The 25,262-nt window shown below is 38.3% G+C and overlaps 2 protein-coding genes across 2 annotated transcripts in view; both read left to right on the top strand.

The window, feature by feature from the left end:
- The window catches only part of LOC129376517 (uncharacterized), a 226,746-nt gene extending 205,816 nt beyond the window's left edge, over window positions 1-20,930 (top strand). The window contains exons 4-6 of the mRNA XM_055056124.1: window positions 17,514-17,609; window positions 18,788-19,132; window positions 20,596-20,930. Coding sequence (XP_054912099.1) covers window positions 17,514-17,609; window positions 18,788-19,132; window positions 20,596-20,930 — 776 coding nt within the window. The remainder of the gene's footprint in view (window positions 1-17,513; window positions 17,610-18,787; window positions 19,133-20,595) is intronic.
- On the top strand, window positions 20,893-22,305 carry LOC129376516 (myelin-oligodendrocyte glycoprotein-like). The gene is made up of 2 exons (XM_055056123.1): window positions 20,893-21,596; window positions 21,944-22,305. Exons 1-2 carry the CDS (start codon window positions 21,455-21,457, stop codon window positions 22,303-22,305), a joined length of 504 nt encoding a protein of 167 aa, XP_054912098.1. The 5' UTR covers window positions 20,893-21,454.
- Window positions 22,306-25,262: the final 2,957 nt, after the last annotated feature.

Here is a 25,262-nt window from a genome sequence, read left to right as displayed (position 1 = left end):
TCTGACAGGCCTGAGAGAAATATTCAAGGTTTTATTTTGAAATTTTCATTAAGCTTCATTTTAAATGTCCAAAATAATCCAAAGTTTAACAGTGGTTTTGTTAAAAAAGTCACATAATGCCCAAGAGAGCAATTACGTGATATAAAAGAATCTCAGGGCTTTTATTTTGAAATTTTCATTAAGCTTAATTTAAAATTGCCACACTAATCCTGTGTGTAACAATGGTTGGTTAAAATCAGTTATAAAAAGCCCAAACACAATGTAATTCTAAAGGCCAGCTCATTCCTCCTCAGTAGTAACTGACAGTTCCGCCATGTTGTAGTTCTGACAATCAGCTCTGACCTCTTTTGTAGGCACTGAGTGTTCCGCCATGTTGTAGTTCTAACCTTCAGGAATTGTAGTTCTAAAGAGGTCAACTGTCATGTGTGTGAGGCAGAGACAGATTTCTATCTTTGTGAGACAGCTCAGTCAGTTATAATGGAAAAAGCAGCCCGAACAACTCCTTGCCGTTCGGAAACCGTGATACGTATCGGAAAACCGTTTGAAGCATATGAGAGCTATTTTTTGTCTCCGATAGTCCTGCAAATCATATCTGTAGCTCATTCATAGTAATTACAGCGATGAGAGAAATGGTGTGCGCTGAGGTCTGAAATTTTCCAGAAAAGTATGAAAATATATGGTGGAGAGCGTCAGTTAGGCTGGAACTTGATTTTGCTCTAAAGCACCTTGACAGAAAACCGTAAGACCTAGAAAAATTTTTAAAACATTTTACCGGAGCAAACATTCGTATCTATGTCATGACCGAGTTTGATACCGGTAGCACGATATTTGTGGGTGTGGCGGCAATTTCAAAATTTTTTGGGGTCAGAATCGCACTGCTTCCCACACTCTAACGAACGTCAGTTACACTCTAGGTTTTGGCAGTTGAGCTTTTCGGTTCGGCAGTTGGAAATTTTGCTCGTTTTTTGCTTTTTACGTCGTCGTCATAACGCCGATTCCCCATAAAAGTAATAGCTCCAATGCCGGGAACGAGCCGCACGTTTTGATACCACTTTTGTGGGTGGGCTCGCAGCGGTGCGAGCCGCATTCCGGTCTACGGAAGAATAATAAATAACTAGAAAATTCCTGAAGAAATTTAACCGGGGCCTGCCAAAGTGTGCCCGTCGATTTTGACCCAGCGTTCTGATGCTAAACATTAGCATCCATGCTAAAGAAAGCTGCAATGTCATCAATACAATGTGCAGAGTCACAAGCATGTATAGTAAATATGGGTAATAAGTAAGGGAAATAGCTAATACCTCATGCAAGGTAAAAGGCTAATGCTAATGATCTGCCTTGCTGCGCAAGGCAGAGCCCTAACCTGAGTGGAAAAGATCATGCAGGATAATCTTATTGCACTGCCTACGGCAGTGCACTGATGGGGAACAGAGAAATGCTAATGTTTGTGCTAATGCTAATGCACTGTCTTGCTGCGCAAGACAGTGCCCTAACTTGAGAGGAAAAGATAATGCAAGCTAATATCATTGCAGCGCCTGTGGCGCTGCATTAGCCACGGCCGAATCTTAAGGCTTTTATTTGAAATGTTCAGAATGTTTAATTTTAAATGGTCAATGTAATGCCATGTATAACAGTGATTTGGTTAAATCAGACATATAATGGTCAAAAGAGCACTGATTTAATCTAAAAATTCTCAAGGCTTTTATTTTGAAATTTTTTTAAAGCTTAATTTAAAATTTCCACACTAATTCCATGTGTAACAATGGTTGTTTAAAAATAGTTATAAAAGGCCCAAAACACAAGCAGTTCTAAAGTCCAGCGTTTTTCTCTGAGTTCTGCCATGTTAGAACTACAGTGATGCGTTTTTGTAGACCTAATCAGCTGGCCCCTTTGTGTTCCGTTGCCATGGTAATGGATCCTCTGCCAGCTGTGAGTCAGACAGGGGGAGACTTAATTCTATAAGTTTGAGGCAGCCATTTTGCCTAAATAGGCATGAGCCAGAAAGGAATCTTAAGGCTTTTATTTTGAAATTTTCATTGAGATTAATTTTAAATGGCCAATCTCATCCCATATTTAACACTGATTGGGTTAAATCAGTTATATAGTGGTCAAAAGAGCAATTACTTGATGGAAAAATTGTCAAGGCTTTTATTTTGAAATTTACATTAAGCTTAATTTTAATGGTAACACTAATCCCATGTGTAACTATGGAGTTTTGAAATCAGTTCTAAAATTCCCAAAAACCAAGTACTTGTCATGGCCAGCTGATTACTCATCAGCAGTAACTGACAGTTCTGCCATGTTGTAGTTCTGCCAATCAGCTCTAACCTCTTTTGTAGGCACTGAGTGTTCCGCCATGTTGTAGTTCTAACCTGCAGTCATTGTAGTTCTAAAGAGCAGCTCAGTCCCCCTCAGTAGTAACTGACAGTTCCACCATGTTGTAGTTTTTATATTCACCTATGACCTCTTTTGTAGGCACTGAGTTTTCCGCCATGTTGTAGTTCTAACCTGCAGTCATTGTAGTTCTAAAGAGCAGCTCAGTCCCCCTCAGTAGTAACTGACAGTTCCACCATGTTGTAGTTTTTATATTCACCTATGACCTCTTCTGTAGGCACTGAGTGTTCCGCCATGTTGTAGTTCTAACCTTCAGGAATTGTAGTTCTAAAGAAGAGGTCAACTGTCATGTCAGTGTGACACACAAGGAGAGACTTAATTATAAATGCTTGAAGAAGTTAGTTTTTCTGACAGGCCTGAGAGAAATATTCAAGGTTTTATTTTGAAATTTTCATTCAGCTTAATTTAAAGTTTCCACACAAATACTGTGTAACAATGGTTGCTTAAAATCAGTTATAAAAAGCCCAAACACAATGTAATTCTAAAGGCCAGCTCATTCCTCCTCAGTAATAACTGACAGTTCTGCCATGTTGTAGTTTTTATATTCACCTATGACCTCTTCTATAGGAATTGACTGTTCCGCGATGTTGTAGTCCAAACGTGCAGTTATTGTAGTTCTAAAGAAGAGGTCATCTCATGTCGGTGTGACACACAAGGAGAGACTTAATTCTAAATGCTTGAAGCAGTTATTTTTTCTGAAAGGCCTGAGAGAAATATTCAAGCTTTCATATTGAAATTTTCTTTAAGCTTAATTTAAAATTGCCACACTAATCCTGTGTGTAACAATGGTTGCTTAAAATCAGTTATAAAAAGCCCAAACACAATGTAATTCTAAAGGCCAGCTCATTCCTCCTCAGTAGTAACTGACAGTTCCGCCATGTTGTAGTTCTGACAATCAGCTCAGACCTCTTTTGTAGGCACTGAGTGTTCCGCCATGTTGTAGTTCTAACCTTCAGGAATTGTAGTTCTGAAGAGGTCAACAGTCATGTGTGTGAGGCAGAGACAGATTGCTATCTTTGTGAGACAGCTCAGTTAGTTATAATGGAAAAAGCAGCCCGAACAACTCCTTGCCATTCGGAAACCGTGATACGTATCGGAAAACCGTTTGAAGCGTATGAGAGAGCTATTTTTTGTCTCCGATAGTCCTGCAAATCATATCTGTAGCTCATTCATAGTAATTCCCGCGATGATATAAAAATGGTGTGCGCTGAGGTCTGAAATTTTCCATAAATATGAAAATATATGGTGGAGAGCGTCAGTTAGGCTGGAACTTGATTTTGCTCTAAAGCACCTTGACAGAAAACCGTAAGCCCTAGAAAAATTTTGAAAACATTTTACCGGAGCAAATATTCGTATCTATGTCATGACCGAGTTTGAGACCGATTGCACGATATTGGTGGGAGTGGCGGCGATTTCAAAATTTATTTGGGGTCAGAATCGCACTGCTTCCCACACTCTAACGAAACGTCAGTTACACTCTAGGTTTTGGCAGTTGAGCTTTTCGGTTCGGCAGTTGGAAATTTTGCTCGTTTTTCGCTTTTTACGTCGCCGTCGTAACGCCGATTCCCCATAAAAGTAATAGCTCCAATGCCGGAACAAGCCGCACGTTTTGATACCATTTTTGTGGGTGGGCTCGCAGCGGTGCGAGCCGCATTCCGGTCTACGGAAGAATAAGTTATAATATATAAAGAGACATTCTATTGGGTGTAGATTAATAGGTGCCTGCCATGCAATGCATGGAGGCAGTCACTGACTTGCTTTGCAAGTCAGTCACTGCTCTCCTTATGCATTGCTAGGCAGGCCCCAATAAAGAGGCATTCTATTAGGTGTAGAACAATAGGTGCCTGCCATGCAATGCATGGAGGCAGTGACTGACTTGCTTCGCAAGTCAGTCACTGCTCTCCTTATGCATTGCTAGGCAGGCCCCAACTAGAAAATTCCTGAAGAAAATTTAACCGGGGCCTGCTAAAGTGTGCCCGTCGATTTGACCCAGCGTTCTGATGCTAAACATTAGCATTCATGCTAAAGAAAGCTGCAATGTCATCAATACAATGTGGAGAGTCACAAACATGACTTACTGCATTCAGTATACTAAATATGGGTAATAAGTAAGGGAAAGCTAATACCTCATGCAAGGTAAAAGGCTAATGCTAATGCTCTGCCTTGCTGCGCAAGGCAGAGCACTAACCTAAGTGGAAAAGATCATGCGGGATAATCTTATTGCACTGCCTACGGCAGTGCACTGATGGGAACAGAGAAATGCTAATGTTTGTGCTAATGCTAATGCACTGTCTTGCTGCCCAAGACAGTGCCCTAACTTGAGAGGAAAAGATAATGCAAGCTAATATCATTGCAGCGCCTGTGGCGCTGCATTAGCCACGGCCGAATCTTAAGGCTTTTATTTTGAAATGTTCAGAATGTTTCATTTTAAATGGTCAATGTAATCCCATGTATAACAGTGATTTGGTTAAATCAGACATATAATGGTCAAAGAGCACTTATTTAATATAAAAATTCTCAAGGCTTTTATTTTGAAATTTTTTTAAGCTTAATTTAAAATTTCCACACTAATTCCATGTGTAACAATGGTTGGTTAAAAATAGTTATAAAAGGCCCAAAACACAAGCAGTTCTAAAGTCCAGCTTTTTTCTCTGTGTTCTGCCAAAAGTTAGAACTACAGTGATGCGTTTTTGTAGTCCTAATCAGCTGGCCCCCTTGTGTTCCGTTGCCATGGTAATGTCCTCTGCCAGCTGTGAGTCAGACAGGGGGAGACTTAATTCTATCAGTTTGAGGCAGCCATTTTCCCTAAAATAGGCATGAGCCAGAAAGTAATCTTAAGGCTTTTATTTTGAAATTTTCATTGAGATTCATTTTAAATGGCCAATCTCATCCCATGTTTAACACTGATTGGGTTAAATCAGTTATATAGTGGTCAAAAGAGCAATTACTTGATGGAAAAATTGTCAAGGCTGTTATTTTGAAATTTACATTAAGCTTAATTTTAATGGTAACACTAATCCCATGTGTAACTATGGAGTTTTGAAATCAGTTCTAAAATTCCCAAAAACCAAGTACTTGTCATGGCCAGCTGATTATTCATCAGTATTAACTGACAGTTCTGCCATGTTGTAGTTTTTATATTCACCTATGACCTCTTCTGTAGGCACTGAGTGTTCCGCCATGTTGTAGTTCTAACCTGCAGTCATTGTAGTTCTAAAGGCCAGCTCATTCCTCCTCAGTAGTAACTGACAGTTCCACCCATGTTGTAGTTTTTATATTCACCTATGACCTCTTCTGTAGGCACTGAGTGTTCCGCCATGTTGTAGTTCTAACGTTCAGGAATTGTAGTTCTAAAGAGCAGCTCATTCCTCCTCAGTAGTAACTGACAGTTCCACCATGTTGTAGTTGTTATATTCACCTATGACCTCTTCTGTATTCACTGAGTGTTCTGCCATGTTGTAGTTCTAACCTTCAGGAATTGTAGTTCTAAAGAGGTCAACTGTCATGTCAGTGTGACACACAAGGAGAGACTTAATTCTAAATGCTTGAAGAAGTTAGTTTTTCTGACAGGCCTGAGAGAAATATTCAAGGTTTTATTTTGAAATTTTCATTAAGCTTCATTTTAAATGTCCAAAATAATCCAAAGTTTAACAGTGGTTTTGTTAAAAAAGTCACCTAATGCCCAAGAGAGCAATTACGTGATATAAAAGAATCTCAGGGCTTTTATTTTGAAATTTTCATTAAGCTTAATTTAAATTGCCACACTAATCCTGTGTGTAACAATGGTTGCTTAAAATCAGTGATAAAAAGCCCAAACACAATGTAATTCTAAAGGCCAGCTCATTCCTCCTCAGTAGTAACTGACAGTTCCGCCATGTTGTAGTTCTGACAATCAGCTCTGACCTCTTTTGTAGGCACTGAGTGTTCCGCCATGTTGTAGTTCTAACCTTCAGGAATTGTAGTTCTAAAGAGGTCAACTGTCATGGGTGTGAGGCAGAGACAGATTTCTATCTTTGTGAGAGCTCAGTCAGTTATAATGGAAAAAGCAGCCCGAACAACTCCTTGCCTTTGGGGAACCGTGATACGTATCGGAAAACCGTTTGAAGCATATGAGAGAGCTATTTTTTGTCTCCGATAGTCCTGCAAATCATATCTGTAGCTCATTCACAGTAATTACAGCGATGAGAGAAAAATGGTGTGTTGAGGTCTGAAATTTTCCATAAAAGTATGAAAATATATGGTGGAGAGCGTCAGTTAGGCTGGAACTTGATTTTGCTCTAAAGCACCTTGACAGAAAACCGTAAGCCCTAGAAAAATTTTGAAAACATTTTACCGGAGCAAACATTCGTATCTATGTCATGACCGAGTTTCATACCGATAGCACGATATTTGTGGGCGTGGCGGCGATTTCAAAATTTATTTGGGTCAGAATCGCACTGCTTCCCACACTCTAACGAAACGTCAGTTACACTCTAGGTTTTGGCAGTTGAGCTTTTCGGTTCGGCTGTTGGAAATTTTGCTCGTTTTTTGCTTTTTACGTCGCCGTCGTAGCGCCGATTCCCCATAAAAGTAATAGCTCCAATGCCGGACGTTTTGATACCACTTTTGTGGGTGGGCTCGCAGCGGTGCGAGCCGCATTCCGGTCTACGGAAGAATAAGTTAATTATAAAGAGACATTCTATTGGGTGAAGATTAATAGGGGCCTGCCCATAGCAATGCATAAGGAGAGCAGTGACTGACTTGCTTTGCATCTCAGGGCTTTTATTTTGAAATTTTCATTAAGCTTAATTTAAAATTGCCACACTAATCCTGTGTGTAACAATGGTTGGTCAAAATCAGTAATAAAAAGCCCAAACACAATGTAATTCTAATGGCCAGCTCATTCCTCCTCAGTAGTAACTCACAGTTCCACCATGTTGTAGTTCTGACAATCAGCTCTGACTCTTTTGTAGGCACTGAGTGTTCCGCCATGTTGTAGTTCTAACCTTCAGGAATTGTAGTTCTAAAGAGGTCAACTGTCATGGGTGTGACTGACTTGCTTTGCAAGTCAGTCACTGCTCTCCTTATGCATTGCTATGGGCAGGCCCCAATAATAATAATAAAGAGGCGTTCTATTAGGTGTAGATTAATAGGTGCCTGCCATGCAATGCATAAGGTCAGTTACTGACTTGCTTCGCAAGTCAGTAACTGACCTTATGCATTGCTATTGGCAGGCCCCAATAAAATGAATTCCTTATGTAAGCAAACTAGTGTAACTTACGAACAAATGAGTTGAGAAAACTTAGATTTCTATGTTGAAGTTACAATTAGTCTATCTTTCTAAGTACAAAAGGAGGATAATAAGCACAAACATACTATCAGGAATAATGAACAGACTGTTTAATACAAAATTTAAACAGAATATTATTGTACAATTTTGTTTCAACATAAAGTGTCCACCCTTGTTATAACAGGTAGTGTATTTTCTTTTAGTTCAGTTTTATTGTTCAGTTCCTTCCTTTAGAAGCTTTTTTAGTTTAGTAATTATAATTTAGGTCAGTCAGTCAAGTCTTGGTTAAACAGCCATGTTTTCTTTGGATCCAAAATCTTATCCAGTGCAAAGTAGGCAGCGGATCCAGCAGTCCCAGGTCTTGGGTTGAAACCTGGAGCTCAGCAATCCAATCCAGGCCTGCGATGCTGTGCAGCTGGACAATCTTCCAACTTGAATGTGGTTCTAAAAAAAAAAACAACCTGCATATATATATATATATATATATATAGATCTCAATTAACTATTAAAATCCAATAGTATGCAGGAAGCAATAAATTCCATTTATCACAAAATAATATTCAACTAATGGCAAGCTTTCAAAAAAAATAAACATCACACTGTATGCGACCCATTATAAGTTTGTACTGTTAAGAATTAAAAAGAGGAATAACTTGATTTAGCTCTTTAATTAATTCTTCTTTGTCCCGAATTCTTGTGTCTGTTTAAATGTGCAGAGAGAAAAGAGCAATCATATGACGTCAGACTTCAGATATTCAGTTTTATCCAGAGAAAATCAATTCAAGAAGAATGTTACAATGAGCATCTCACCTAGATCATCAAAAGTCCAAGACATGACAAAACAGAGACAAAGAACTGAGTAAAAAAAAGACAAAACAGAAGATGCATCCTCTGGGAAACTCTCACTCAGCACAAAGAGATTCCAACTTCTGCTGTGAAACAAACCATTTTTTATAGACTGCGTATTCTCCTCATTTAAATATATGCATTAGGAGGTGTGTTCTTTTCCTTTGTGTGGGCTATCTTAATGTTAATTTTATTACCTCCTGCTAAAGAGCCCCAAAAGCAGATATACGGCCAACCCTTCTCGTATCAGCCGCTGTCCAGTTTGATATATGATTGCAGCTGCAGCGCTATCTCTGCCTCAAAATGTTTCCACAAGAAAGTAGTTTGTATTTTTAACCAAGCTTGCACACAATGTAATGCTAAATAATGACTATAAGTTTGGATCTAATAAGTAACTAATTAAAAACATGCTTAAAGAAATATAGTTAATTCTAATATAGATAAAATTATTTATAAAAAGTTTTAAGATCCTAATGAACTTTTGAACCATGCTCAGGAATTTGTTAATTGCCTGGCAGACAGACTCTGTCTAAAGAGATCCAAGGAGTCTAGGCCCGTTTTCTGTCTAATCCTCTGCGTTCAGAGAGTCACCAGCTGTCCCAGTTTGGATCTGTATCTAAGTTTGTCTTAACCTAAAAGTTAACTTATGTACTATTCTGCTACTTTAAAATTATTATTCCAGTACATAACAAAGTACAGTGAAAATCATTTTAATCTCACGTTTTCTCCGATTGTTTTTTTTTTTTTTTATGTTTCTTCCTTGTCGGAACATATGAACAGTAATGCCTGTGACGCCAGTTAGCATTATCTTAACTTCGGTTGCAAAAATTCATTACAACATTCACCAGAGAAAATCACAGTAAAAATGTTTTTTACTGCCAGGGATCAGGTCACAAATCTTCTTTTCTTTAACCGTTACCGGAATTTATCAAGATATAACTTTTAGCATGCAGTATCTCAGCACAACGTGCTACAGCCAGCTACGATTTCTCTTCTTCGTCGAATTCTTCTGCTGTCTATATCAGAGTGTAACTCACAAGCCACCTGCTGGTGTTTTCTGGTATCACAAGAAAACTCAGAATTAAAATATATACTGATTTGCTGGTTGCAGGGCCGTGCAGAGACCACTAAAGGGGCATGTGCTCAAAAAAAAAGGGCACATCTAATCACATTTTAGGACAGAATATTAACAAAGTCACACAGCTTTCCGAGTTTAATTAACAATGATAGATTACAAAATTGTGAGACATACAATCAAAGAACATCTGCTTGGGTTGCTGTACTTGCAGTGGAGATGAAGACGGTCCATTCAGAAAAACAGAGCTGCATCAAACTTTAACGTGGAACTGCAGGAAAAAAACAAAGCAAAATGTAACTAATGCATATCACTATGAGAAAAGACTACTCTATTTGTGTTTTAGTGTATTTTGTAAGTACCTATGTACATTTTCTTCAATCTTTCCTCTTCTTTTTTTTCAGTTTCTTTTCTTTTTTTTCTCATTGTCTCATCTTCTCTGTGTTGAGTGAAGTCTTGTTTATTTCAGTCTCTTGCCTTTTAAAGCTTTTAAGCATTTTTTGCTATTTTTCTTCTCTTTTGTTCACAGCAGCAGTTTTCTGTTGGTCATGTCTTGGAGAATGTTAATAACCTCACTGTGAATGATTGGTACAGTTGACCCAGTTGGTCAACAATCCACTGCCTTTGTTTTTTGTTTCTGACGTCTCTCTTTACGTGGCGTCTTTGAACTGAAAAAGCAAAACAAAGAATTATGATCAGAACACTAATAAACCACACTACCAATTCTTTACCCTTGTGTTTAAACCAATATGTTGTTCAGTCCACAGCATAACAATATTAATTTCAGAGAAAATGAGACCTCTCCTATGGAGTTCAATTTGTTTCACAATTATTCAATTAAAATACTAACCTCAATTAAATAATATAAAATTGTGATCAAGACATTTTGAATTGTAACATTTTTTTCAACAAAAAAATGTTTAGCTTAAATTTTTTTTAAACTGAAATCACAAATTTTTATCTCATGAAAAAAAAAAATTATTTGCAAAACAAACTTATTTGCGCATGTCAGAAATCTTTGCTTGTTATTCAAAGTTTTGCTTGCGATTCTCACATGACGTCTGGGGAGAGCCTAAAATCAAAACCAAAGATTTCTGATGTGTGCAATAAAAGTTTATGTTTGCCCCTTCATTAATGACATGCTTTATTGGACAGAAACAGTTTGATTATTACATACATTATATCTATCATGGTAGTTCAGGATGAGTTATTTTTAATTCTAAATGAATATCCTTGTTGGACTTTTATTTAAATTCTCCTTCAAGATACATTTACCTAACGCTAGAATAAATGCAATATACATCATTCACCAAAGAAAATTAGAAAATCGGACATATATCCATTATGGAGATGATAGGTTTTGGACGGGCGATGTGCCCCTATTGCATAAGTAATACTGAAGAAAGACTACTGTCATTAACAATACAGGGAAGCTATTTAGTTACCTTGCTTTGCTAGCAAAGTCATTAGCTAGCAGCTAGCTCATAGCACAACAACAGCCTAATGTCTGATGATAAAAATACTGGATCGATAGATAAGAACAGCTTTTCCTCACCTGTCTGCCTCCTCCCGCTCAGTTTATTCAGAGAAAGGCGGACTCGGAGAGCGCCCGATATTTTCCTTTTGTTATATTTCATTTCTGCTTAAACCGCGACTCCGTGCTGAAGGAGAAACGATACAACATTTAACGTTTTCCGTTATCTGACAGTAGCAAGCCAACTCCAGTTTTTTCACCAAAAATATTTTTTTCAGTTCACCAAAAGCTGTTTTGTGATCTGGAACGTTCGCTAGCTGGAGCTCTGCAGTTAGCCGCTTTATCTCTCTTTTTTTTTATTGCAAAAACAGAACAAACATAAACAACATCTAACACTCTTAATTACAAAGATACATTTACAACAATAAAGGGCTTTATAGAACAATTGTTTTACAATATTAACATCCAATCGCTGCTCCAGGGTTTTATTTCCTTAAGGGCATCTAAGATTTGAATGGCTTTGGCATTTGAGCTAATTTTTAAAGATTCTATTTAAATATTAATAGAGGATAATAAAATCTTAAGGTTAGGTTTGTGCTCTGAATATTCGGAGGTATGAATATGATATTTACTGTAAATAATAAAAACGTTAACAACGTATAATAATTTTGTTTTAACAAGTTTACATTTGTCCATCCCAAACAGTTTTATCCTTAGCTGTAAAAGTAATATTTACATTTTTTTGATGAAAATAATTTGTCATATCTCTCCAGAATATTTTAGTGTAATTAAAATCCCAAAAAAGATAAACAAGAGTTTCTTCATTATTTTTACAGAAAGTACACATAGGATCCAAATCCCATTTATATCTTTTTATCAAAAATGTTTTATTGGGATACACACTGAATTATTTTATAAGAAATTTATTTTATTTTATTATTTATTAAGTATTTTTTAGGGAGTAACCAAGTCCATCTCCAATTTATATTTTTGAAAATTCTGGACCAATAAAATACACAAGCTGGTGAAAAAACCATATCTCTTAATAGAATATTTCTTAACATTTAGTTGTTTGCTTTCTTACTTATAAAAGGACAATCATAGTCAATATAAATTGAATTTGGATCAAAATTTGGTATAGAGTTAGTTTGACGTGGAGGTAAAGATGATAAAAGCTTTAATGACCCACTAGGGCAGTGCTTCTCAAATAGTGGGGAGTGCTTCTGCATTAGCGAATGCAGAAGCACTGCATTAGGGATTGCGTCAAATACCACTGCATATTCCTTAGGAGTAACAGGAAATTGGAAAAGTTACATAAAGTCAGAATAAGACAATAAATGGCCGTCTGGATTTAGTAACTGGCTTACAAGAAATATTCCCTTATCAAACCATTTTTATAGAATATTGTCTTATTTTTGTATTTAATGTCTTCATTATTCCATATATAATATTTATGAGGAGAGAAATTGTGTTTGTACAAAAGTGTCCAGCTTAACAGCATTTGTTTATGAAACGTAGATAATTTTAAGGGTATTTTGGGAATACTGTAATTGCATCTAAGAAGAAAAGGTAAACCTCCAATTTTATTAAAGTTGTAAATTGGAATAGCATTCCATATAGAGATTTTTTAAATATTTAATTTTGAATGAATTATTTAAAGATATGAAGTCAAGAGCTTCAATTCCACCTTTTTCAACTTTATTCATTAAACTACTTTTCTTAATGAGATGGCATTTCTTTTTCAATATGAAGTTAAAATTTATTTTATTAATGTTAGTAATGATTTGTTTTGGAACGTCAAGAGCAAGGGCTGGGTAAACGAGTCTAGATATTCCTTCAGCTTTGACCAATAATGAACGTCCTAAGAGAGAGAGATCTCGCTGTAGCCACAGATTAAATCTTTGTTAACCAGTTTAATGATAGGGTTAAAGTTTTCTGTTGATCTTATATTTTGATCTTTAATTATTGTGATTCCAAGATATTTAACTTTATCTTTTATAGGAATGTTGAAAAATGTGCCTTTTAATTGAGATTTAATGGAAAGTGTTTCACATTTATTTAGATTTAGAGTTAAACCGGAAGCTTCGGAAAATGAGTTGATAATTTCAATAGATTTTTTTATTTCGCACTTATTCTTTAAGAAAAGTGCAGTGTCATCAGCGAGTTGAGAGATTACAATATTTTTGTTTGCAACATTAATCCCTGTTATTTTTTCTTTGATTTTGATAGAAAGAATTTGCATGGCCAGAATAAATAAGTATGGAGATACTGGACATCCTTGCCTGAGACCTCTTTTCAAATCAAATCTTTTAGAGCAGCCATGTGACAATTTTATAGACGCATTGCAATTCCTATATAACATTTGACAGCTTTTAATGAAGATTTGTTCGTATCCAAATACCTCTAATGCCTTAAACAAAAATGTATGCTCCACTGTGTCAAAGGCTTGAAAAAAATCCAGAAATAATATGAATTAAATCTGAATAATCTAGCAAATCCAATATAAGTCTAATATTGTTAGTTATATGTCTGCCTGGAATGAATCCAGATTGAGTTTCATCAATCACTTCTTCAAGAGTATTCTTAATTTTTGTAGCAATGCAACCTGCAATAATTTTATAATCATTTTGTAGTAATGTAATTGGTCACCAATTATCTAGAAGAAGCTTGTCTGTTTGTGGTTTAGGAATCAGTGTAATTAGGCGTTGGGTCATTGTAGGTGGAAGTGATCCAGAGTCCAAACTTTCAAGATAAACTTGAAGTAAAAATGGCGACAATTGCTCTGAAAACTTTTTATAGAATTCTGCATTGAGACCATCTGTCCCTGGAGATTTATTTAATTTTAATTTATTGATAGACTTTTGAATATCTTCAAGAGTGATCAGAGAATCACAATGGTCTTTATTAATTTTACTGATTTGATGCATATTATTCATCGAGTTAATAAATAGTGTAATAGTTTCATCAGAACACCGTGACTGATACAACTCTTTGAAAAAAGTTTCACAATAAGAAGAGATTTGAACAGGATCTTCAGTTATACTGTTATTAATTTGAAGTTTCATAATACTGTTAGACTTTTGGTGCTTTTTTTCTAACCTAAAAAAATAAGAAGAGTTTTTTTCTCCTTCTTCTAACCATTTCTGTCTCGACCTGACGTAGGCTCCTTTAGCTTTAGATGTGTAAATATTGTCCAGGTTCAACTGGAAATGGTTTAATCTAATCTTTTGTTCTTCAGATATATTTTCTAGTAGAACATTATTTAAAGAGATAATTTCTTTTATTATTTCTGATTCTATTTTTCTCTTTTTTTTTTTTAGCAAATTCAGCTCCAGTTTTCATAAAAATTTTCTGAAGTTCATATTTGAGGAGTTCCCAGTTTTTACTAAATTCCTTCTGGCTACAAGCTGTATTCCAATACTTAATAATTGTTTAATATTTTCTTCTACTGTTTTATCTTCTAACAGTGACGAATTGAGTTTCCATTAAGCTGTAATTTTATTTATTTAATTTAGTTTTTTCAATCAAAATTAGCTTGTGATCTGATAAAGGAGCTGGTAGAATATCCGACTTAATTTCATCTGTTATTAAATCAGATATCAACCAAAAGTCAATTCTTGATTGAAAGGAGCCCGATTTGTTTTGCCATGTGAATTCAATTTTTGAGCTATTTTTTTGTCTCCATACATCAATCAGGCCAAAGGTTGATATAAAGTCTTTAAGAGCTGTGTTTGTATTTATATCAGCCTTTGGAGGAAATCTGTCTAATGAATCATCAAGAGTTGAATTGAAGTCCCCACCAATAATAATATTCATATTATGATACTTGTCACATAGATAATTCACCCCGTTACTTAATCTATCATAAAGTTGCGTATTTTCTGCTTTGGTATTAAACCCATAGATAGAACCTAACAAAAAAATATTCATTTATTGATACAGCTAATGAAACAAAATGTCCATATGTATCTAAGAGTGAGCATAAAACATCTCCATTGAAGTTGTTTCGTAATATTGCCACTCCTGCTGATTGAGTAGTGCCATGTGCCAGCCATAATTCGTCCCCCATTGACTTTTCCAGAATTTGGTATCATTTGCAGTGGAATGAGTTTCTTGAATAAAACAGAAATCAGCTTTAAAATTTTTAAGATATAGGAAAGTTGCCTTTCTTTTAGTATTGTTTCTTAACCCTCGAGCATTAAGTGAAATAATTTTAAACATAAAATTGCTACTAAGAGTTGTAGCTACTAACCCTGAAAATTAAGTTGCAGGAAATCTTACAAATTCTCCCGTCCAAAAAATTAAATAATGAATGGAGCCTTTATAATATGTAAGTGTCATTACTTAACTGTTAGCTCTTTGTTTCAAAATGTCTTCTAGACATTACCAGGAACAAGTTCTTTTCTTTTTCCATCCCTGTCAATGACGAAGGCTTTGGGGCCAATGTAGAGGCTGTTTTCCCTTCTTCGTGTGCTTTTTTCACCAGTGGCCACAGCATGTTTCTTCCTGACGGTCCTCTGGAGAGAGGTCCTCCTTAAAGCGCAGGTTGCTTGACTTCAGGAAAGATGACTGCTTAGCCGCCTTCCATACCGTGTCCCTTAGTGTCTCATGGAGAACTGGATCATCACTTCTGAGGACGCCCTGTGCTTTTATTGCGACCCAGCCGATGTACGCTGTCGATGACGTCTGGCAGTTTTTCTGTGCATTCTGGCAAATGGAAATAACCTTTCTGCGAACATCTTCCCTTTCTTCTTCAGTTAATCCTGAAAGACGCAAGGTCCATCTTCTTTTATAACGTGAAAGCTCGAGCAGCTTGTTTTCCACCTGCAGCACCTTTTTACCGAGTTCTCCACTCTCCTGACGGTTTCAGTCATCTTTTCTTGCATTTCTTTCATTTCAGCATGAATATAATCCACAGAATCTTTTAGCTCATTTATGCTGGCTTGAAGACCGTCCGCTCTCTCATTTATCGTCGACTTTAAAGCTGCTATAATGTTTTCAGTGAGGTCCTGGTCCTCCGCCGACTTGTGACTTTTAGCCGACATTTTAGTTGGTGTACTTTCAATGCTCACGGATTTACGTTTACCACTAGCAGCCATTCTTTGAAGTCTTCGGAGTGTCTATTTGAACACAATATCTAGCAAAGGTCTCAAAATAAGTGTTTCCCTGTATTAAAGTAGCTATAAAGGCTCCTTATTAAAACATTCTTGGAAGAGCTTGTAAAGATCGACTACTCACGCCGCCATCTTGCCGGCTCCCATCTAGCTGCCTTATCTCACCGCGCGAGAGGCAAGTGCGTCGTGCGTCACGGGCAAAAGGTCAAAGGTAACAATGTGACCGGAGGGCTTATTGTGTTGTTTTTCTTGCAAAGTAATAATAATATAATAATAATAATAATAATAATAATAATAATTAATAAATAATAATAAATAATAAAAGTAATAATTGTAGTAGGCTACATGTGTAAGAAAAAAAAAAGACCAAAAGGGCACTTGAGGTCATGGAGCAAAAGGGGCAGGTGCTCCTGCACGCGCCTGGCTGGTTGCATTAAATAACAAAACAAAATCCTAAAGAAATAAAATACAAACTACTACTAACAATAGTATCACACATATATATGTGGGTTACATTTAGCTGAAGGGGAACCAGAAATGTTGGAAGTTAAACTCTGGAGCCAAAACACTGAGTTTATTTAAATGTAGATTAAAACCAAACATGGTCCAGACCTGCAAGGCTGTTTGATTCGGACCCGGGAAGTTGAGTCAGAACCATTTGGAGCCAGAAAGTAAATGGATCAGTTCTGGCATAAATTTTTCTCCAGAACATCTTGAGTCCAAATGCCTTTTCTTTAGTAGCAGCTGAAGCTAACATGAGGATTTACTGCATTTTCTCACAAAGTTTCTGTTTTTTCTGCTAAGAAACTTTTAATCCAAACATAAAATATGTAAAGTAGCTTCACTAAATAAAGCAGCATAATGACAAGAATAGATGATAATAAAATCAATAAACCTGGAAATAAAATAAAAAAGGTAAAATATGAGGACATGTATCTGTTTCATGGAATATTGATTGATATTTATTGATATAATTTAGAATGAAACGCTTCCTGTGTAGAACATCAACACTAATTTAATATCTGATAGATCCAGAACCAGGTGATCCAGAACCGGTTCTGGTTCCATCAGCTCCTCATCCTGACCTTCTATCAGGATCAACCAATCAGAATCAGATGAACTGATCCAGATCATGTTACCAGGGCAACCAGCTCCACCAATCAGATCTCTTCTAGTCAAACTGAGTCAACCAGGTTTCCTGTTAATGAAACTCAGATTTAATGGAAAATCATCTGATTATGAAAATATTCTGTTATTATAATTCTGTTATTATAATTCTGTTATTATAATTCTGTTATTATAATTCTGTTATTATAATTCCTCCATCTTCATTTGTCTCCACAGAACCGTTTCCAGTCTGGGTCATAGTTCTACTGGTTCTACTGGTTCTACTGGGTCTGGCTGCTGCTGCACTTTATTTCTTGTTCCATTGGAGTCCAGGTGAGTCTCTAGAACTGCATTACCCATAATGCCTTTGGTCAGTGTCTGCTGTCCTCCAGAGCAGGACTGAAGAAAAGGAAGTCAAACAGGAAGGGGGAGGGACTACTGCCAGTCTCAGACCTTATATGGAAATGGGACCATTGCACTCTGGAAGTGAAGGGGCGCTGTTTCCTATATTATCCTCCCATTTTTATGTATTGTATTTGATCTCTCTTTTATTTACTTTAGTTCATAGTTTTAACAGATTCTGTAGCTTTCTGTGTTCAGGTAAATCACCTGAGTGAAGTTGGCCCCCCCACCTTCTTCAAATCAGACAAAATTGGTGTCAATCAACTCGGCTGCGTTTGTGCTGGTTTGTGCAGCAAAAATTTTCGTTTGTACTGCTATTATTCTGAAGATATTAAGAAAAATATTCTCCAGGGTCATCAGAGGTCAACCGCTCCCCTGGCCCTACTCACATTTGGAAACATAAATAAATTTGGTGTCAATCAACTGTGCTATGTTTGTGCAGGACATTTTTAAAATTTATACTGGTATTACAAATTATAGCAATATAAACTATTATTAATAATATAAATAATAAGGTCATCAAAGGTCAACCAACTCCCTTGTCAAGGTAGTCAAACTATCAAGGTCTGTGCTGTGCTTTCTGTGACAGTGTTTCTGTTCAGAATGTGCTAAAAAGTACAGAAAAAAATAAAGCTTCCCATTTTACCTAATTTGAAGAAGTTAGGGGAGCTACATCCTTAAGAAAATGAAAAAAACATGGAGTTTTATAATTTATCTTTTACAGAACTAGGAATATTAGTACCAGGAGCTCCTGGTGCATTGTGGGCCAGCGGCTCCTGGTGCATTGTGGGCCAGCGGCTCCTGGTGCATTGTGGGTCAGCGGCTCCTGGTGCATTGTGGGCCAGCAGCCCACATTGTGGGTGCATTGTGGGCCAGTGGCTCCTGGTGCATTGTGGGTCAGCGGCTCCTGGTGCATTGTGGGTCAGGTCTCAGCAGTTTCCTGCCTGACTGGGGAGAGGAGTTTGGTGTGTTGCTGCAGGCAGCAGCTGGTTCCTCTTAGACATGGACTCATGTCTCTGTCCTCAGAGTCCTGCAGGAGACACAGAGTCATGTGACCATCAGAGCTGCTGCTGTCTGTCCAGCTCATTTTGTCCTCTGTTGTCTCTCAGTCCAACAGGTGGAGGTGGAATCAGGGGAGAAGTTTGTCCTGCTGCCCTTGAAAGTCCCACGCTGCCTCTGGGTCTGTAAATACAGACGGTCTGTGGATAAAGTGGAGTGGAAGGACGAAGACGACAAGACGGTCCATGTGTATCAGAACGGTTCTGATCAGCCTGGAGAACAGAACCAGATCTACAAAGACAGAACCAAGATGGATGAAAACCTGCTGGAGACTAAAGACCTCAGTCTGACTCTTGAATGGCCCAGATATGGAGACAGTAAGATCTTCACCTGCAGCGTTTATAACAGGAATGGAGACAAACTGATGAAGAAAGACGTCTGGCTAAAGGTCAAAGGTCAGTGGTTTAAATCTACTTTTAGAGGAACTGTTTGGATCAGAACCATGTCCATCTTTTCTCTCTGTTTGAACTGGGTCGGTTCTGGTTCTGGTCGGTTCTAATTGACATTTAGCTGGTTCTGGTTCTGAACCATTTAACCCCTGACCTCCATCAGAACCCTGGATCCCTTCAGAACCCAGTAGAACCAGTCCTCAGAGATTCAGAACCTCCAGGTCCAGGTGAAGGTTCTGGACCTCTGCTCGGCTCCAGAACCAGCTGGGTCCAGTAGCTCCATCAACCTGACCAGAACTCAGAGTAGGCCTGTCACGATAACAGATTTTTCTGGGCAATTAATTGTCTCAAAAATTATTGCGATAAGCGATAATATTGTTTGAAGACCTTTTTACATTGATTTAATGGAAATTACATAATAATACATGCGATTTCCTGCCAAAGACAGAAACACTTTACTTTCAAAAGACACTTAACACTGGGACTGATACACAAAATAAATAACACAACCAAAATAAAATAGATTCTTAGTCTCAATTTACAATAAATGAATAAAAACTAAACAACATGAAGCCAAAATGGAAATAAACACTGCATTCAACCAAAAGAGTGTAGATTATGAAGTCTGTATAGTTTATTGCCCTTCAGTGATAATTAGATTTAAATAGAGAAGAATCCGACTGAATGATGCAATAGTTCAAACTACAGGATTTTTTACCCCGAACGACAATCTTAGAGATCCATTGTTGGACACAACACGGTTCGATCGAACCGTTATAGCTAGGATTCTGTCGGCTAATGTGTCTCTCAGGTTTTGGTAATGGGCCGACATTAGATGGTGCAGCGCGCGCTGGGCATTAGACTAAGAAATAAGGAAGGGAGGGTCAGTGGAGAGCACCGGAGCTGAGCCTTTTTTCATTCAGTGTCATCAACAGTAAGAGATGACACGATATAGCCGATAATTAAAATGACATCGATAGTTTTAACTTATCGTTCGATTAATTGGGTTATCGTTTATCGCGACAGGCCTAACTCAGAACTTCATGTCCATGAGGACTGAAGGACGTCCTGATGTGGGACAGAACCAGAACCCAGACAGAACCGGCCCCAGTCCAACTGGACCTTCTGTCTCCAACAGAGGACAGGAAGTTCTGAAGTTCTGCTTCCTGTCCTCTGCTGGTCTCCAGGGCGACGTGTCCTCGTCTCTCTGCCAGTCAGAGTCCAACTGGAGGCAAACGATGGACAGACGGGACCAGAGTCCAGCTGCTGCTGGGGACAGTCTGCAGCTTCCTGCTGTCCTCATGAGGACATTCTGTCCACCTGCTGCTGGTTGGACTCAGCAGAGACACCAGTGGAGACTGGAACCAGACTGGAACCAGTCCAGCATGTTGGACTGGTTCCAGTCTGAGGAAATGTCCTCAGAGCTGCTGCTGTCTGTCCAGATCATCTTGTCCTCTGTTGTCTTTCAGTCCCAAAGGTGGAGGTGAAATCAGGGAAGGAGTCTGTCCTGCTGCCCTGGAGAATCACAGAGAGGCTGGATGGAGGCGTTAAGGTGGAGTGGAAGGACGAAGACAACAGGACGGTCCATGTGTATCAGAACGGTTCTGATCAGCCTGGAGAACAGAACCAGATCTACAGAACCAGAACCAAGATGGATGAAAACCTGCTGAAGAATAAAAACCTCAGTCTGACTCTGAAACGACCCAAAGAGAGAGACAGAGGGTTTTACACCTGCAGCGTTTATAACAGAGACGGAGACATGCTGATGGAGAAACGAGTTCTGCTCTGGGTCAAAGGTCAGTAGTTTAAAGGTTCTGATTGGTTCTGATCAATACTGATGGTTGTCTGATTAGAAGGTCAAAGGTCAGTGTAATGAGTGATGAAGCTGAGGAAGCAGCAGGAGGAAGAGGTCCAGGACAGACGGGACCAGAGTCCAGCTGCTGCTGGGGACAGTCTGCAGCTTCCTGCTGTCCTCATGAGGACATTCTGTCCACCTGCTGCTGGTTGGACTCAGCAGAGACACCAGTGGAGACTGGAACCAGACTGGAACCAGTCCAGCATGTTGGACTGGTTCCAGTCTGAGGAAATGTCCTCAGAGCTGCTGCTGTCTGTCCAGCTCATCTTGTCCTCTGTTGTCTCTCAGTCCCAGAACAGGTGGTGGTGGAACCAGGGAAGGAGTCTGTCCTGCTGCCCTGGAGAATCACAGAGAGTCTGGATGGAGACGTTAAGGTGGAGTGGAAGGACAAAGACGACAGGACGGTCCATGTTTATCAGAACGGTTCTGATCAGCTTGGAGAACAGGACCAGATCTACAGAACCAGAACCAGGATGGATGAAGATCCACTGAGAACTGGAGACCTCAGTCTGACTCTGTTGTGGCCCATATTTAAAGACGAAGGGATCTACACCTGCAGCGTTCTCAGAGACGGAGACATGCTGATGGAGAAACGAGTTCTGCTCTGGGTCAAAGGTCAGTAGTTTAAAGGTTCTGATTGGTTCTGATCAATACTGATGGTTCTCTGATTAGAAGGTCAAAGGTCAGTGTAATGAGTGATGAAGCTGAGGAAGCAGCAGGAGGAAGAGGTCCAGGACCGACGGGACCAGAGTCCAGCTGCTGCTGGGGACAGTCTGCAGCTTCCTGCTGTCCTCATGAGGACATTCTGTCCACCTGCTGCTGGTTGGACTCAGCAGAGACACCAGTGGAGACTGGAACCAGACTGGAACCAGTCCATCATGTTGGACTGGTTCCAGTCTGAGGAAATGTCCTCAGAGCTGCTGCTGTCTGTCCAGATCATCTTGTCCTCTGTTGTCTCTCAGTCCCAAAGGTGGAGGTGGAATCAGGGGTGGAGTCTGTCCTGCTGCCCTGGAGAATCACAGAGAGGCTGGATGGAGGCGTTAAGGTGGAGTGGAAGGACGAAGACAACAAGAAGGTCCATGTGTATCAGAACGGTTCTGATCAGCCTGGAGAACAGGACCAGAAATACAGAACCAGAACCAAGATGGATGGAAACGCACTGAAGAATAAAAACCTCAGTCTGACTCTGACATGTCCCACATTTAGAGACACAGGGACCTACACCTGCAGCGTTTATAACAGAGACGGAGACATGCTGATGAGGAAACAAGTTAGTCTCCAGGTCAAAGGTCAGTGGTTTAAATGTATTTTTCCAATAAGCTGATTGGTTCTGATCAATAGTGATGGTTTACTAATAAGAAGGTCCAAAGGTCAATGTGATGAAGATGAGGAAGCAGAGCAGGAGGAAGAGGTCCAGGTTGTTTCTCCCAGCAGAACCTTCTGGTTCTGGTTCTGGTTCTGTTAGTAGGAGGAGATGAATCAGAGGAAATAAACAGTAAAAAGAGGAGAGAGAGCAGCTGGAAGAACAACCAGGAAGGTGGAGAGAGAAAAATTAGAGCTGCAGTCGGGTTCTGGAGGTTCTGCCTCCATCTTTCTCCACCCAGACAGAATCAAACCTCCTCCTCTGATTCTGATCAATAAGTAGCATTGATCAATACTCTATAGTTGGGCTTTGTCCTGTGATGGACGGGTTGCCAGTTCTAATCCGTCTCAGCTGTTGTCCTTTGACTAGACCGTTCTTCTCTGTCAGACTGATGCTAATGTCTGGTAGCCACCAGAGCAGCTGTAGCTACTGCAGCAGCTCAGCACCTGATTGGCTGAATGACTGAATGTAGAGAGAAGCTTTGGAGTCGTCTGACTTGATCAGTTCAGATCCATTGATTTATTGATCAGCATCTGGTTGATGCTGCTGGATTGTGTCTGACTGTCCTCTGTCTCCTCATCAGGGAGATTCCAGGTCCAACCAGAGACACCAGGACCAGAGGACACCAGGACCAGAAGCAACTCTATTGATCCATCTCCTCTAATGGGTGATCAATCAGTCTGATCAGGTTGATCATCTCTGATTATTGATCCAGTCAGACTTTGGATCAGAGCCGATCTCAGTGAAGGTTCTGATGGACCAACAGAGGACACTTCCTGGTCTTCTGGTCCAGTCTACAGCCGGTTATTGATCACTATTGATTATTGATGACAGAATGAAGATCTGAAGGAACTGAATCATTTCTGCTGCCTGAGGAACCAGTTCATGATCCATCAGGGAGAAGAACTGTTCAGTTTGACCCAGAACCTCCTGATCATCATCATTTTCTCATCAGACCCAGAACATGGCTCTTTAGTTTCAAGCTGCACTGATTGTAATTTTCTGGCCGATTATAAATCTTTAAATCTGACCTGCTGGTTCTAATTTTGGCCTCGTTTTCGTCTGAAATGTTGCTACATAGAGGAAGAAAGTTGCTGAGTCTGCAACAGACAGTTAACTGCAGACATTGACCTCTGATCCGGTGGGCCGGTCTGTCAGTCAGACGTCTCTCTGATGAGGTCAGAGGTCGATTTCTAGACCTTCACAGAGGAAGATAATTTCAGTTTCATGTCTAAATATCGGCTGATCGGCTGAAAGGAAACCAGATGAAATGATTTATTGTTTCGCCTCGTTTTACCAAAGAAAACCTGGAAATATTTTGTGTTTATGGAAAGTCCAGTTATTGCATTTATTAATCTTTATTACATTATAATGCAGACAGATTATTCTAGTCCTGGATTATAATCTGACTCTGAAATCATCCTAAAGTGTCCATTTGGTTTCTGTATGAATCCTGCCTTATTAATGTTTTCATTATTAATAATAGAAGCTTCTTTATTTCACTTTTTATTTGAAACATAATCTGATTGTAAAACTGAAGACCTACTAACACCATAAAGTATTATTTTATATAAAATCCAGAATTTGAACAGATTTCTGTTCAGTAAATGTTTTAATTTCTGACTGAAATATTTTATTCTCATTTTATTCATTTGTTACATTTTTGCTTTCCTGTTACTGTGAAAACCTCTGATCTCATTTATTACTAAAATATCATGAAATAATTGATCACTGATATAATTAATCAATATATTTAGTCAGCTGAAGCTCTAGAATGAGTTTTTCTATCATGTTACTATTTACAGTGTTTATATTCTATGCTTGTATATCTACTATAATAATCTTTCATGCTTGTATTTTTGATTTCTCGTGAATCTTTAGATTAATATTAAATCTTAAGATATTAAATCTTTAGATTAATATTAAATCTTTAGATATTAAATCTTTAGATTAATATTAAATCTTTAGATATTAAATCTTTAGATTAATATTAAATCTTTAGATATTAAATCTTTAGATTAATATTAAATCTTTAGATTGATATTAAATCTTCTCGTTGCTTTAAGGCTCAGTGAATCTTCCTGGTTTTTCTTTGCTGGTTTTATTTTCAGTCGGGATGAAAAAATGTTTTTATTTTAAATCTTTATGGATGTTTCCTGAATCTGCAGAATCAAATTGATAATCATTTGAATTATTGATCCATTCTAATTTTCGCTCAGCTGATCCCTAATAACAGATGAACTGATTGGTACTGAAGGTTAATCAATACTTATTTAATCATAAATATCTATTCACTGGCTGAATCCATGGCATCAGGGGAGCTCAAACTTTTTGAGACCAAGATCTACTTTTTCTCTACCAGCCGGCTGAGATCTACCTCATGACATGAAGACATAGAAATTATAAATAAAACCCTGTTGACTCATTTTCTATACTAATATATATCCATCAGTTATATCAGAAATGATAAAGTGATAGAAAACCTAATGCAGTTTCTTCCTCAGTGAGATTCTGACACTGGGATCAGGTTACTGGTTTCAGCAGGTTACTGGTTTCTCAGTCAGAAGCTGGTTGCAAACCTGAGACCAGCAGGTGTTGGTCAGTTATGGTGAATCTGAAATTTGGTTTGATGACGTCACTATGAGAAACTGCAGACTGATAGGAGGAACCAAAGAGCTCTGCAGAGGTAAAGGCAAATCTTCTGAATTTGGGATATAATTAATGTAATTTGACACAATTATTGTGGTAGAAGCCATTTGTTTGTTAAAATTTAATCAAATATATTTGTCCTATTTGATGTTGGTTGTGACGTTTACTGCAAACGAACGAGGTCATCAGTACAAGTCTGTCGTTTATTGAACGTTCAGAAACTCCAGCGGCTGTGATGAACCACAGCGAAGGAAAACAAAGGTAGAATA

This window comes from Poeciliopsis prolifica, unplaced genomic scaffold (assembly GCF_027474105.1).
Source record: "Poeciliopsis prolifica strain line A6 unplaced genomic scaffold, Auburn_PproV2 SCAFFOLD044, whole genome shotgun sequence".
Lineage (NCBI taxonomy): Eukaryota > Metazoa > Chordata > Actinopteri > Cyprinodontiformes > Poeciliidae > Poeciliopsis > Poeciliopsis prolifica.
Note: the sequence above shows the minus strand (reverse complement) of the source record. Positions and strands in the feature narration are given on the sequence as shown.